We start from the raw sequence: 15,651 nt of genomic DNA, 5'->3' as shown, positions 1-15,651 counted from the left end.
TGCTGTCTGTTAGTTTTAACGTCACCTAATGTTATGGAAGGGCATAGATGTTATGGAAAATAACATCATTCCTTCCTCAAGCAAATGTGTAAATGTTAGATCAATTCAGCAATAATGTTAATTGCATCGGCATATTTATCTGACCTTTTCCCAGCTTGTAGTAGTCGATCAAAAAGCTATTTAGTTTCTTATGACTATACACTAGCAGTGGAATTTACTGCGATGTGACGGGGCTTGATCATAATCCAGGGGCTTGATCAAAGATTGTGTTATGATGACTCAGAGGGATGTGGATCCATTTCTGAGCTTTATTAAAACACAGTTAGGGAAACACAGAGAACGGAAAATCCAAGGACAAGCAGCAATAATTCAGAAAAAGTAGAGCAGGCTTTGGTCAGGGCAGGCAGCTTACGGTTCGATACGATGAGACAAGCTTTGGTCAGGGCAGGCAGCTTACGGTATGATAATTCAGACGTTGGTCAGGGCAGGCAGCAAACAATCAGAAAACGGGCAGCAAGGTGATCGGTAACAGAAAGGCAGTCAGTCAGAAACAGTAGGAATGCTCAGAAATGTTTGGTAGCAAAAGTCCTTGCAATGAGCTGGTATTTAAGCACCCTGCTAATAGGCACCAGGTGCAGCGCAATCAGAGTCAGACATGTGACTAATATTCAGGAGATGAGGGCCTCTGCTGATTGGTGAGGGAATATGCTGAGACCGAACCGGTGACCGGTTGATCATATTCTCTTCTAAAAAAAAAAAAAAGAGTATCTTTTTCAACAACAACAACAAAAAAAGATCAAAGTTACAGCCAGCATCCCACATAAAGCACTTTGAGCCTCATTTTGTGCATTTCAAATCACAAAATCCAAAAAGCCACACACCATATATTTTTGACTGCTTTGAATGGATTCATTTTTTCACCCATTTGTCCATATTAAAATTTTATGGTGGGTCTTGAGATTGAATTACTTGCCTAGGTGGGTCCCGGAATAAAAAAGTTTGGGAATCCCTGGGCCATAAGGTATATGAGGTGTGCGAATTATACCTTGACGATCAGAGGGTCTACTTTTTCGCTGATAAATTCTTTGATTCTGCAATTATTTAAATATAATTATTTTAAAACAATAAATATTAGTACAATAAACAAACAAAAAAACAATATTATGTTTCTCTGAATTGATTTGAAGTTGCATTTATTTACAAGGTTTAATTTTAAGTATAAGTTACTATAATAAAATTATACAAAAATCTAAAGTAATTCTTTACTTTAAGTAATTTAATTACAGTAACTAATTACTTTGTAACAAATTAGACTCAACAATAGTTGTGCAAAGTAGAATTTGGAATATTTTAGATGCTACAAAATCCCCTAAATAGATCATCCTCCAGCCCATTAATGTAAAAGGAATCTCAAATATACAATGTCTTGTATAAAGAGCCTGTTAATGTAGAGACAATGTTTTAAATGTGTCAAAAATATGAATTAGTAAACATTTTGTCCTATTATTAAAAAAAGTTATATTTTTTCCAAGTTATTTTATACTGTATTTACTTATTTATCTAATGAAATCAACAAAAATATATAAAGAAATTTATTACTTTCTGCAAATAAAAATTTTATTACTGTAACTAATTACTTTGTAACTAATTAGACTCAACACTGGTGGTGCAAAACAGGGTTTGCTAGTTTTTTGATACCACAAAAACGTCCCAAAAATGATCATCCTCCTGTTCATAAATGTAAAAGCAATCTCAAATACACAGTATGCTCTACAAAGAGGTTATAAATGTCAATTTTTTTAGAATATATATTTTTATATAAAATAGCAGTTATATTTTTATTGTTATTACATAAAATATAATACAATACATAAATACAAATACATATACAATACGTAATACAAATACAGAACAAAACATTTTATGCATTTGTTTCTTTTACACAAATATACATATACACACTACCTGACAAAAGTCTAGTTGTTGATCCCAGTTGTAAGAGCAACAAATAATAACTTGACTTCTAACTTGATTTCTCTGATGGATCATCTTTTGAGCTGCATCCCAATCATCACAAATACTGCAGAAGACCTACTGGAACCCGCACGGATCCAAGATGCTCATAGAAATCAGTCTGTTTGGTGAAGTGAAGTTTGGTGAAGGAAAAATCATGGTTTGGGGTGACATTCAGTTTAGGGTGTGCGAGAGATCTGCAGAGTGGATGACAACATCAACAGCCTGAGGTATCAAGACATCTGTGCAGCCCATTACATTACAAACCACAGGAGAGGGCAAATTCTCCAGCAGGATAGCGCTACACATACTTCAGCCTCCACATCAAAGTTCCTGAAAGCAAAGAAGGTCAAGGTGCTCCAGGATTGGCCAGCCCAGTCACCAGAGCTGAACATTATTGAGCATGTCTGGGGTAAGATGGAGGAGGAGATTTTGAAGAAGAATCCAAGGAATCTTGATGAACTCTGGGAGTCCTGCAAGAACGCTTTCTTTGCCATTTAAGATGACTTTATTAATAAGTGATTTGAGTCAGTGCAGAGATGTATGGATGCAGTCCTCCAAGCTCATGATGGAGTCAGACACAATATTCGTTCTGTTTCCACTGCAGCATGACTTTATATTCTATACTGGATATTATTTCTGTTAAGAGACAAGACTTTTGTCTGAGCAAAGTCAGACCTTACTGTCCTTATTAAATCATTAAAATTCAATACATGATCATATATTATTGTGGTAAAATAAGTGTAATCTAGAGGCATTTGCCTTTAATATGAGCCACTTCTGATACCAAATGATCAACTAGAAGTCAATTTATTATTTGCTGTTCCTAAAACCTTTATAGGCGACAAGACTTTTGTCAAGTAGTGTATGTGTATTCATCTTAATAGACTTTTAGGATTACATTTAATACAACAGTTATTCATTCACTAGTTTTATTACATGTGTAGTTTTCTTTTACAAATATCTGAAATCAATTTAAAAAAAAAGACATCAGCTCATTTTGGATGGAACAAGGTTTTTCAAGTTTATTTGCCGTCAGTGTCATTAAACATACAGGAGAAAAAAAAAAGTACAAAAATGTGTTTCATGTTCTTTATGAAAAACAAAAACAGCAGTTCAGTGCTGCACTGAAAATAAGGAACGGTGAACAGAAAACCCACTCTGAATGAACAGACCCGTGCTTACTGTAAAGACATTTGATCTGATTGACTATGATTTTAACATGATCATGATTGGATGATATTTATACTGGGATAATTTTATTCAATAAAAAGTTTTAACATTAAAAAATTAAAACAGTAAAATAATATTTGGTCCTACTTTATATTAAGTGTCCTTAACTACTATGTACTTATATCAAAAAATAAATACAATATACTTACTGTGTTCATAATGTATTTGAGAACACTTGTGGTGCTTTTGAGTTGGGATATTGGTTGGGTTATGGACAGGTTTGATGGTGTGGATAGGTTTAAGGGTGGGTTAAGGTGTAAGGGATGGTCAACAGTGTATTTACAAATGTATTTACAAAAGTTAATTACAGATGTAATTACATACAGGTATTTAATCAAGCATAAGTACACAATAAATGCATGTACTTACACAATAAGTACATTGTAGCAAACTATTAATTCCTGTGTAAGTACATATTAGTTAAGGCCACTTAATATAAAGTGGGACCATATTAATGATTACCATACCGACATATAAAATATCAATCAATGTAAATCAATTAGCATAAAATTGACTTCAAGCATTCGTCTTAGTCTCTATTTCAGAGGTCATCACAGCGGAATGAACCGCTAACTATTCCAGCATATGTTTTCCACAGCGGATGCCTTTCCAGCCACAAACCAATACTGGGAACCGTGTAGCATGGGTTTCCTCTGGGTGCTCCGGTTTCTTCCACAGTCCGAACACATGCGCTACAGGTGAACTGAATAAGCTAAATTGGCTGTAGTGTATGTGTGAATGAGTGTGTAAGGATGTTTCCTAGTACTGGGTTGCAGCTGAAAGGGCATCTGCTGTGTAAAACATATGCTGGATAAGTTGGCTTTTGGCGACGCAGTGGCGCAGTAGGTAGTGCTGTCGCCTCACAGCAAGAAGGTCACTGGGTCGAACCTTGGCTCAGTTGGCGTTTCTGTGTGGAGTTTGCATGTTCTCTCTGCGTTTGCGTGAGTTTCCTCCGGGTGCTCCGGTTTCCCCCACAGTCCAAAGACATGCGGTACAGGTGAATTGGGTAGGCTAAATTGTCCGTAGTGTATGTGTGTGTGTGTGGATGTTTCCCAGAGATGGGTTGCGGCTGGAAGGGCATCCGCTGCGTAAAAACGTGCCGGATAAGTTGGCGGTTCATTCCACTATGGTGACCCCAGATTAATAAAGGGACTAAGCCGACAAGAAAAAGAATGAATGAATGAAGTTGGCTATTTTGAGTTGACTCAACTGTTAGCCTATGTACAGCACTTGAGTCAACTTAAAAAGCTCTGCAGCAAGCTGCCTTACAATTTTAGGTTGAGTTAACTTTTTTTACAGTGCACATATGTATTATATAAATACAAACTTTTATCTTAGGTGTGATTTTTTTATGTTGACATGACATATGATGCCATTATAATGAATTGAGAGGGGTGACAATAAATAATATCATCATCATTTATGACTGTAGAAAAAATAAAATCAAAGGCAGATGAATGTGACAGCAACGATAGATCTAAATATAAAAAGTAATAACAATAGTAGTAATACAACAAAACTAACAGTCAAGAGAAATAGAAACATTATCGTATACTGGATAAGCTTCAACATCAGAAATCAAAAAAGTCACCAGTGTTCCAACTACAGTGCAAATATGACCTCGGCCATCAGAAAGTTTTCTCTCTTTTTTTCCATATTTTTCCTTCTATCTTTCATTTTAATACACAGCTGTAAAACTACTCATAATATCGAGTTCATTGTACAAGTCATTCTACAAGAAACATACGCAGAAAAGTTCAGAGAGGACGCAGAAAACACACCGATTGTTCCTTTCTACAACAGAAATCGCAGTCCATGACAGTCACGAATGTGCAGCTTATTTGCTTTTTTACCTAATTCTAGAAATCTCAAGCCTATATGTTTGGTTAATGTACAATTCTATAATCTATTCAATAAAAACAGATCGCTGGTTATTAGTTTGTACATGAGTTCTGTCAGATCTGTTTTATTTGCGTCTCCTGGAAAACCGTCACTTTTGATTGCCACTATATATATCAGCTGACTTGTTGGTAATCCCCGCCCTCCTTTAGTTACTGTTGCTCTCTCGGACAAACAAGCACAGCTGCTACTGTTTAGAAAAACATTTTTAAAGTCCACATGAACCAGAATCTGCGACCATTTTTTATTTGTTCATATTGTGACGCAATTCCTTGATAAACTAACTATTAAATGAGAAAACAGTGGGCGTGGCTTGTTTTTTCAACTACAAGCTGATTGGTTGTAGTAAAGTAGTCATTTCATTTAGAAATATCAGGAAAAGAGTTTGGGGAGTTGTTACAACCTAACAGACTCCTCCTGCTCACCATTTCTGTTTGTGGTCAAAACTGACAGCTGGAGGGGCGTGGTTAAACATGTTAGCCCCGCCCAATACCCCAGACTGATGTAATCTGAGAAATTAACTGAAAACAAACAGGAAGGCGTGTAAAATGGAACGGCAGTGAACCAGAAGAATGGAAGTGGGTTGGACACACAATTTTTTGACCCATTCACATATTGTTTGTTGATAGTTTTTTTTTTTTTTTTTTTACGAATTTCATTTAATGTAATTTCCATTTCTTAATTTCAATCAATTTTTGTTGGTAAATTACCTGTTTAAGTGTGCTTGAAAACAAAGCCCGCAACCATACTTTCTGAACACACACGTTCATTGCAAAGATGTCTATTTGTTGCCAGTGTTTACATCTAGCAAACATGTTTTTATTGCGATGCCTCCAGTTGGATGTTAAACAGACATTTATCAAGTGTTTTAAGTTGTTTATCCTTTCTAATATTTCCAAAACAGACCTTTTAAAGATGTTTATCAGCTCTTTTTACACTTTTCCAGACTAAATGCTCTATAAAGTAAGCACATTAAGATACAGTTGCTGCAGATTTCTATTTCAGTATGTTGACGATTATCCAACGGAAGCAGAATATTGAGTTTGAGGCGGGGTTTTGTATTTGTGCTTATCTTTTCATTTTTGACTTACCGCAAGTTGACTTTACTTAAAAAAGTGAGTAAACTCACCTTAAAATGACTAAGTAGATTAACTACATAATTTAAAAAAAATAAATCAACTTATAGTTTGTATGAAATGGATGCTGAAAATGTTTTTTCTTTTCATATTGTGACGCAGTTCCTTTAGAAACTAAATATTAAATGAGAAAACAGTGGGCGTGGCTTGTTTTTTTTCTACTGTGAGCTGATTGGATGTAAGCATTTCATTCGAAAGATCAGGAAAAGAGTTTGGGGAGAGTTGTTACAACCTAACAGACTCCTCCTGCTCACCATTTCTTTTTGTTGTCAAAACTGACAGCTGAAGGGGTGTGGTTAAACATGTTAGCCCCGCCCAATACCCCAGACTGATGTAATCTAAGAAATTAACTGAAAACAAACAGGAAGGCGTGTAAAATGGAACGGCAGTGAGCCAGAAGAATGGAAGTGGGTCGGACACACAATTTTTTGACCGCTTCACATATTGTTTGTCGATAGATTATTGATTGATAACGAATTTCATTTGATGGAATTTTTATCTTAATTTTGATCCATTTTTGTTGGTAAATTAATTTGTTGGGAGATCAGGAGTTTGGGGAGAGTTATTAAACAGACTCCTCCTGCCCACCATTTCTGTTTGCTGTCACAACTGACCTCAATACCTCAGACTTATGTAATCTGAGGATTTAACTAAAAACATCCAGGAACAGGAACTATATTGTTGTGGTTAGTTTTGATATCATTTGTACTTTAACAGTTCTAAGTTACAATGTATTAACTCGCTATTTAAAGTTAAGTCAACTTGATCCTTTTAAGGCTTTTCGCTTGATGTTTTTTAAAGGTTTTACTTTTTTAAGTACAGCAACTAATCGTACAACTATTTTACAGTCTAGTGGAAACAACAACAAAACTTTCCAGCTGCCTTGCAACTAATGCTCAACTGCCATTGGCTCATCTGCATTCAAGGGGCAGGGCTTACCAATAGATCAGCCAGTATGTCAGGAGTGTGACAGTGTTTACCTGATTTCTGCTGTGCGTCTAAGGCATGTGCTGCGTCCCAATTCACATACTATCCGTCCTAAATAGTATTCGAAAATAGAATCGACATGTCTCAAACCGTAGTATGTTGAAAAGAGTATGCCAATGATAGTATTTCCGGAAAAAAATTCAAAGTGTAGATCTGTATATATACCCTTACCGCTAATATTGCCCACAATACATTGTGCATTAGACGTCACTTCGATTATAAACTCGGGTAAAAAGTGTAAACAAACTACAAACATGGCGGATGCACGAGACCAAGCATCAAGTAGAGAGGCTTTGATGAAGTTGTTTGAATGACTATTATTCAATATCTAGCCAATTGGAAAATAGTTCAATCACGCTTCCCGTGTTATATTTCATCTGCAACAACAATGTGGACTTCTATAAAGACGTGTTTGGACATTAACTTCTGAATACATAATTATCTAAACACCTGAGGAAATTTCTCAGCACGGATTTCAAATCAACACACAGCTAAACTAAGCAACTAAGCAACATTACGGTTTATTTTAGCTTGTCCCAACGCTTGCATACTTTTCTGTTACACACTCAGAGTATGCACTTTTTCTTCACATACTTTTAGGACGTTGTTTAAGTATACAAATTGAGACGCAGCACTGGTTAAATGTCCAACAATTGTTAGATGTGTCATGATTTCTCAGCTGCTCGTTGTCCATGCAGCTCTTCATTGTAAACCGTGTCATTGTCTGTCACTGGAGAAAGAGTTATACATTCGGTACAGCGTAGGACTGTTCGTATGGTATGCGTAGGTGACAGATCTTCATCTACAGCATGCACAGATTCTCTTGAGCAAACAGGACAATTCTCGCAACAAATACGTTTATAAAATACCTGAATTTTTCTGATGCATGATTAAAAGAATAAAAAGGAAACCCTGGAAAACAGCAACAGGTTGAGCTTATTAAGTGTTCAGATTACAACCCAGGCTCATTCTCAAAATGTTCCCCCTATATACATTTCTGGAGAAATGTGTCCCAGGAGCTACATTTATTTGCAGTTTTTGTTTGAATCCACCAGAGGCTGCTGCGTACGCTTTTTGAGATCTGAGATTTTTCTCGTGAGTGCCATTCACGCCTGCTCTTCTCGTGTAAATCCACTAGAGTCTGCTGTCGACTGACTGGTCGTCTGACCCACTCTCCTCCTTCCCTACACCCAACCAATAGTGTTTTCAAATGCACCGATTAACTAGCGCTCACCCACCTCACTAAACCCAACCACAAGTGTTTTCAAAAGCAATCCAAGAAAAGGAAAGCCCTTGCCTGATTTTTACCACGTTTACAGATTTTACCACATGCTTACCCTGTTATTCACTTGCTTATTTTCTTTTTTGCTTTTTGTTTTTGTTTTACCTGCTTTCTGGACCTGCTCTTCGCCAGACTTAAACCTCATTGTTGCAGTCAACTGCTCTCCACGTCACAAGTCTGCCAACATACATGGCAAGCCACTGGACAAACTGGTAACCACAGAAAAGCCGTCCACACGGAGGTAAGCGGTTAGCAGGTAGGCGCAAAGAGGAAAGGCATCATACCGCCCGGGAGAGTTAATTTTAAAGACGAAATGCAGCCATACGTTCCTCTGGCTACATAATTTGCGATCTCCAGAAATGTATATAGGGCTACGTTTTCAGAATGAGCCTACATTGTCGGATTTATGGCTACACCACATCTTTAAGCAGAGTGCACATGATACAAATTTTCCTAGTCAGACGGTACAACAAACATCACCCGTACACAAATAATCAAATAAAATCGTACGTTTGAAAGCGTCCAGATCAACATGCATTCATTTAATTGTTGGTTTAAAGCAGGGATGTCCAAACTCTGTCCTGGGGGACCGGTGTCCTGCATATTTTAGTTCCAACCCCAATTAAACACACCTGAACCAGCTAATCAAGCTCTTTCTAGGTATACTAGAAACTTCCAGGGAGGTGTGTTAAAGGAAGTTGGAGCTAAACTATGCAGGATACCTGCCCATCCAGGACCAAGTTTGGACAACCCTGGTTTAAAGGGATAGTTTACCTAAAACTGAAAATTCTGTCATCATTTACTTATTCTCCACTTGTTTTCTTCTTCTGTTGAACACAAACAAAGATATTCTGAAGAATGCAGGGCTGGAAACAATTTTCTGTAGTATTTGTTTCTACTATATTTGTAAAAGTCTACTTCTTCCAACACTCTTCAGAAAACTCTTCCTTTGTATTCAACAAAAAAAAGAAGCCCAAACAGGTATACAACAAGTGGAGGACGAGAAAATGACGACAGAATTGACTGAAACAGAAGAAAGATGCTGAGAAAAGTTTAGACGCACCTGAGTGTGAGTAAATGAAACATTCATTTTTGGGTGAACTTTCGCTTTAATAGAGCTGCAATAAGGTTTCACTTGTTAACATTAGTCTTAATTAGCATTAAGTATTGATAAGCAACACTACTACATCTTTTATCACTCTATAATATATATTTTTTAAATGTCCAAAGGATCTAAAACAGAAGATAACGAATAGTTTTATTATGTAAACTTGACTGTACTGGAACCCAAGATTTTAGACAACTCCAGAAAATGTAACCTATTATTCATTCATTCATTCATTTTATTTTCAGCTTACTCCCTTTATTAACCAGCACAGCGGAGTGAACCGTCTCACAATCGCCTCACAGCAAGAAGGTCGCTGGTTCGAGTCCCGGCTGGGTCAGTTGGCATTTCTGTGTGGAGTTTGCATGTTCTCCCCGTGTTGGTGTGGGTTTCCTTCAGGTGCTCTGGTTTCCCCCACAGTCCAAACATATGCGCTCTAGGTGAACTGAATTAACAAATTTGGCTGTAGTGTATGAGTGTGAATGCAAGAGTGTATTGGTGTTTACCGGTGTTGGACTGCAGCTGGAAGGGCTTCCGCTGCATAAAACATATGCTGGGTAAGTTGGCGGTTCATTCCGCTGTGGCGACCGCTGAATAATTAAGGGACTAAGCTGGAAAAAAGAATGAATACTAATATTAATAATGTAATAATTATTAACTCCTGTTTGATTATGTTAGATAATGCATGAACTAATTAAAATCTGAGATCTTACAATAAGTTACTATAATAACAATAATAATGTCTACTTTATATAGAATTTTATCTTTAGTGGTACAATCACAATGTACTTAGCATTGTGTATTCAAAGATCAGGTTCAACAAACAATTTACAATTTCATTTAATAGCATTAATAAAAATATATTGACTTTTATTGCTCATTGGTCACGCGATGACTTCCAATTTTAGTAAGGTCACTATTGACTTCCATAGAATTTCCACTACTATGGCAGTCAATGGTAAACATTAAACCTCTTTTTTTGTGTTTAACAGAAAATAAAGAAACTCATACATGTTGATAACTAGTCTAGAAGTGAACTACTCTACTTTAACTAATGCTAATAAATGAGATCTCATTAGCTGCGTCCCAAATCGCATACTTATGCACTATTCTACGCCATTTTGTAGTATAAATAGTGTAAGTAGTGTGTTCACACTGAAATCTCTAAAAATAATAAGTGCACTTTAATTACCCGGATGATGCACTCATTCAGCTGCTAAAATGAAGTGTGTAATGATGGACACTTCACGCACTCAACGACCGCGGGTTTGCTTACGTAGCGGAAGGGGCGGAGCTATCGGACGCACATGTTGGATAACTTTATTTATTTTGGATGGTGAAAGCAAAATTCACCTACGAGAGTGATAATAGCGCCTCCCGATGGTGAATGCGGTTATACTCACGGCAGGTATTATTTGATAAGTCCGTTGTTTATTTTACTGATTTGGCAACCGTCAAACGTCATCAGGGAAACGGTTTGAATTTCCGTTTAGTAAAAAAACATTAGTGCTCCATTTGGGACGCCACTACATACATATACTATCCTGTTGAGTGTGTAAGTGCATAAGTACATAGTGCATGAGTGCATAGTGTATAGTGTGCCATTTGGGACGCAGCTATGGAAAATGTAAGCTAATGCAATAACTAATTAAAATCTGAGATCTTTTTGAGTTACTAAAATAACAATAATAATAGCTACATCTATAATTGGTATAGAAAAGAACAGGTTCAATTAACAATTTACGATTTCATTCAATGGTATTATTAAAAAATGACTTAATTTTATTGCTCATTGGTCATGTTTGCTAATGCATTAAAAAGTAGTTCACTTCCAATGACTTCAGATTTCAGTATGGTCACTACTGACTTCCATAGTATTTTCCCCACTATTAAAAAATAAACTTTCTTTATTATAAAATAAGGAAACTCATATATGTTTGTAACTGGTCTGGAAGTAAACTTCTCCTTTAACTAATGCTAATAAATCAGATCATATTGAGATTGTAAGCTAATGCAATAACTAATATTAAAATCTGAGATCTTTTTGAGTTACTATAATAACAATAGTATTATCTATATCTATATTTGTCATTTTATAATGTGTTTAGAGCTGAATCAGAAGACGTTTATTGAACAATTTACAAATTTATTAAATATTATTTTAAAAATAGTAATTTTATTGATTATTAGTAGGCCCATATGGAATTTGCGAGCGCAGAATTCTGCAGATTTTTAACCTATGATTGATACTGTTTATTTACTAGTGTAAATGTGTGTCGATTCATATTTATTCAGTTTTAAATTAATTTCAGTAATATTATTGACTAATATGAAAACGTTCATAAGATTTATTTACAATATAGTTTGTAAAGTAATATTTTCTGTCCTTTAGTAGAGATATTATATGAGATTGGATTTGAATTGTAAACATTAAATATAAGTTAAAAAGGTAGTATTATTTTTTATTTCATATATTAGGTTTTAGTTATGATATTCCCAAAATCACTCCGCATAAATCTACAGATTTTTAACAAAATTCTGTGCAGAAATAGCAAAAAATGTCCACAGATTCCATCTGGCCCTAGTCATTGGTCATGTTTGCTTATGCATTAAAATAAGTAGTTCAGTTCCAATGACTTCTGATTTCAGTATGGTCACTACTGACTTCCATAGTATTTTCCCTACTATTGTTGTTAACGGTGAACATCAAACCTCTTTTTTGTGTTTAACAAAAAAATAAACTCATATATGTTGATAACTGTTCTGGAAGTGAACTACGCAACCCGGGCTCATTGTGGAAACGTAGCCCCGTGGACATTTCTGCGGACCGCGATTTACGTCCCGGGAGGTACGTATTCAAGCGATTTTTGTTTTCGCGGATCCGCGAGATGCTGCCGTTCGCGCCCGCGCTGTTCTCGCGCGAAAAGCCACCGGATCGGCCGACCCGCCCGCCCTCCTCTTCCTCCTCCTCCTTCCCTAAACCCAAGCGACGGTTTGCAAAAGCTGTCCAGAAAGAAAAAAAAAAAGCAAAAGCCCTCGTCTTCAATTTCGACCGCGTTTTCGGATCCCGCCGCGTTCTTGCCCTTATTTTTCGGATTCTGTTTTTCGTCTTACCTGATTTCCGGAACTGCTGTTCCCCGGACTCGATCCCGGTCATCGTCCCCGCGGCCGGCTCCTCCTCCTCTCCTCCTCCGGGGTCTCCGCTCCGCCGACGCAACGCTGTGAGCTAAGCGGACAAACTGGTTGCATCGGGAAAGCCCTACACTCGGAGGTGAGCCGTCGGCCGGCGAGTGCGAAGAGGAGGAGCGGAGCGGCGCCACACCGCCCCGCAGCGTTCGCTCGAAAAAAACTAAACGCGGCCTTCAGTACCTCCGGCCACGTAAATCGCGGTCTCCAGAAACGTCCGCGGGGCTACGTTTCCAGAATGAGCTTGGGTTGGAACTGAGATTGTATTGAAAATGTAAGCTAATAAAATAACTAATATTAAAATGTGAAAATTTTTTGAGTTACTATAATAACAATAATAATATCTACATCTATATTTGCCATTCTATAATGTATTTAGAGCTGTATAAGAACACATTTATCAAAAAAATTACAAATTTATTAAACTATATATATATATATATATATATATATATATATATATATATATATATATATATATATATATATTATAGCTCATTGGCTATGTTAGCTAATGCATTTAAAAAAGTAGCTCACATACTTTCATTTTGTTGTCAACGGTGAACATCTATCCACTTTTTGTGTTTAACGGAAAATAAAGAAACTCATACATGTTTGTAACAGGTCTGGAAGTGAACTACTCCGTTAACTAATGCTAATAAATGAGATCATATTGAAAATGTAAGCTAATGCAATAACTAATATTAAAATCTGAGATCTTTTTGAATAACTATAATAACAATAATAAAATCTACATCTGTATGTGTAATTTATAATATATTTAGAGCTGTATCAGAAGATGTCTATTGAACAATTTACAAATGTATTAAATAATATTTTAAAAATATTCATTTTATTGCTCATTGGTTATGTTAGCTAATGCATTAAAACAAGTTCACTTCCAATGATGATCGATATCAGTATGGTCACTACTGACTTCCATAGTATTTTCCCTACTATTGTTGTCAACGGTGAACATCAAACCTCTTTATTATGTTTAACGGAAAGAAACTCATACATGTTGATAACTGTTCTGTTTTTTTTTTCTGTTCTGTTTTTTTTTTCTTGAAGTGAACTACTCTTTACCTAATGCTAATAAATGAAATCTTATCGAAACTTTTTTCCATGAAATTAATCATAAACATGTCACAAATTCATTGCATTTTTGACTCTATTCATTCTAAAAATCTCTTAAATTAGTCTCAGACAGTAAAAATCCTATCATGTGCACTCGGCTTTGGTTCATCCACACCATACAGACTCCCAGATGGTCTGTCATGAAACATGAGCTTTGATTGATAGCTTAATAAGGTGGTCTCCTCCACACCGAGAGTGTTTGTATCGGTATATTGTACATTATACATTCCCATCTACGACGCCATCATCCCTTGCTGAATATCAGGGTCCTCAGAAGTCCATATACAGTAATGCTCGTCCTTATCAAACACACACAAACACACACACAAACACACCGCCGAAGTGTTGAGTTCAGACCCTAATGCTCATCAAGGGTGGACAGTGAAACCACAGCACAAAATCGGCTGCAGTTTCCACGTCCAAGGCACAATCTGACGTCCAGAAGTTGTGGTGTGGTGCGATTCAGAGGGAGATTCGGGCACAGTGATGTTTGAGCTTGCAGGGCAGAATGCCTCGGTTCAGCTGGTAAAACTCAACTAGCTGCAGCAGGTCGGAGAAACGCGTGTGTCCGTCGTCCAGACTGTAGAAGAGCTCGCTGTTCTCTTCAACCTGACCGTCACACACACAGTCAGAGGTAAACAGCACAGCAAAGATTACAGTGGGGGAAATAAGTATTAAACAGGTCATGTTTTTTCCTGGGAGTAATATTTCTAAAGGAGCTGTTGACATGGGATTGAACAAGATTTTGCTAAAAACCTAAACAATACAAACATAAAAATAAAACAAAACATTTTTTTGAGTAATTAGTTGTGTGTAACAACAATGTAATGGCACAAGGAGAATATACGGAACTACTGAAATGATCTTTATTTTATATTTTCTATTGGGTTCAAGTCAGGTGATTGGCTGGGCCATTTTACAGCTTGATTTTCTTTCTCTGAAAGCATTTGAGAGTTTTCATTGTCTTGCTGAAATGTCCACCCTGGTTATATCTTCATCCTCTTGCTATTGTAGATGTTGGACTGAAGGAGCTAATATTCATTTACAGTAAGAAAGGGCAGAGGGTTGCTGAAGAACTACTGAGAGATTTCAGCTGCTGTCTGGGCTTTCACTGGATCTTTCTACACCTTCCTTTCTTCATGTGTTTAATACTTTTTCCCTGCGTCATTTCATTTTATTACAGATAACTTCATTTGTAAACTAATTCAATTTGTTCACTTTGTATAAATGGATTTTTTTTGGTTGTTACCAACATCTGGTGAAAACGTAGAGTCAAACGCACATTTAGTGATAGGTTTTCTGAGAAAAATGGTGTCGTGTTCAATTCCATCTTCCACCACTGTACATTAACAAAGGAAGCTTTTTGAAAAAATAAATTGTGAGGACAAATCTGTTAGACTATGGACCCTTTTCACAAGCCTGTTATGACGCGTTTAATGGTCATCAGCATCTTAAATCCTTTAAAGTTTTGATTAAAAATAAAAATGTTTGAACATTTATTATGTATGTAGCATATCATCTTTGCTTCAAATTACAAAAAGCAAAGTACCGCTTGTGCGAGGGGTTTCTAATACAGCGTCTATGGGACAGGACAGCAAATCTGACATTATTCTCTCCTCTGTCTGCCGTCATCAGTCTCACACAATTTTTTCTCTTTTTCTGAAAGTCATTAT

The 15,651-nt window shown here is 36.5% G+C and overlaps 1 protein-coding gene and 1 long non-coding RNA gene across 10 annotated transcripts in view; both read right to left on the bottom strand.

The window, feature by feature from the left end:
• Positions 1 to 294: 294 nt before the first annotated feature.
• grb14 (growth factor receptor-bound protein 14) overlaps positions 295 to 15,651 on the bottom strand; it is a 152,299-nt gene continuing 136,942 nt past the window's right edge. For 5 of the 9 annotated variants that reach the window (XM_087268556.1, XM_087268557.1, XM_087268555.1 and 2 more), the window contains one exon: positions 13,676 to 14,587. In XM_087268556.1, coding sequence (XP_087124682.1) covers positions 14,441 to 14,587 — 147 coding nt within the window. In that variant the 3' untranslated portion in view covers positions 13,676 to 14,440. Of the gene's footprint in view, positions 747 to 13,675; positions 14,588 to 15,651 lie in introns of those variants that run through there. The other 4 variants (XM_087268558.1, XM_087268559.1, XM_087268563.1 and 1 more) reach the window with 1 other exon arrangement.
• On the bottom strand, positions 3,012 to 6,812 carry LOC147835433 (uncharacterized). Its single transcript, XR_015500094.1, has 2 exons — positions 4,381 to 6,812; positions 3,012 to 3,815 (listed from the first exon to the last, which is right to left on the bottom strand). It is a non-coding gene; the product is annotated as an uncharacterized LOC147835433 (long non-coding RNA).

The sequence above is a fragment of the Danio rerio genome, chromosome 9 (genome assembly GCF_052040795.2).
Source record: "Danio rerio strain M-AB ecotype USA chromosome 9, GRCz13ab, whole genome shotgun sequence".
Classification (NCBI taxonomy): Eukaryota; Metazoa; Chordata; class Actinopteri; order Cypriniformes; family Danionidae; genus Danio; species Danio rerio.
This window is presented reverse-complemented; position numbering and strand designations above follow the sequence as displayed.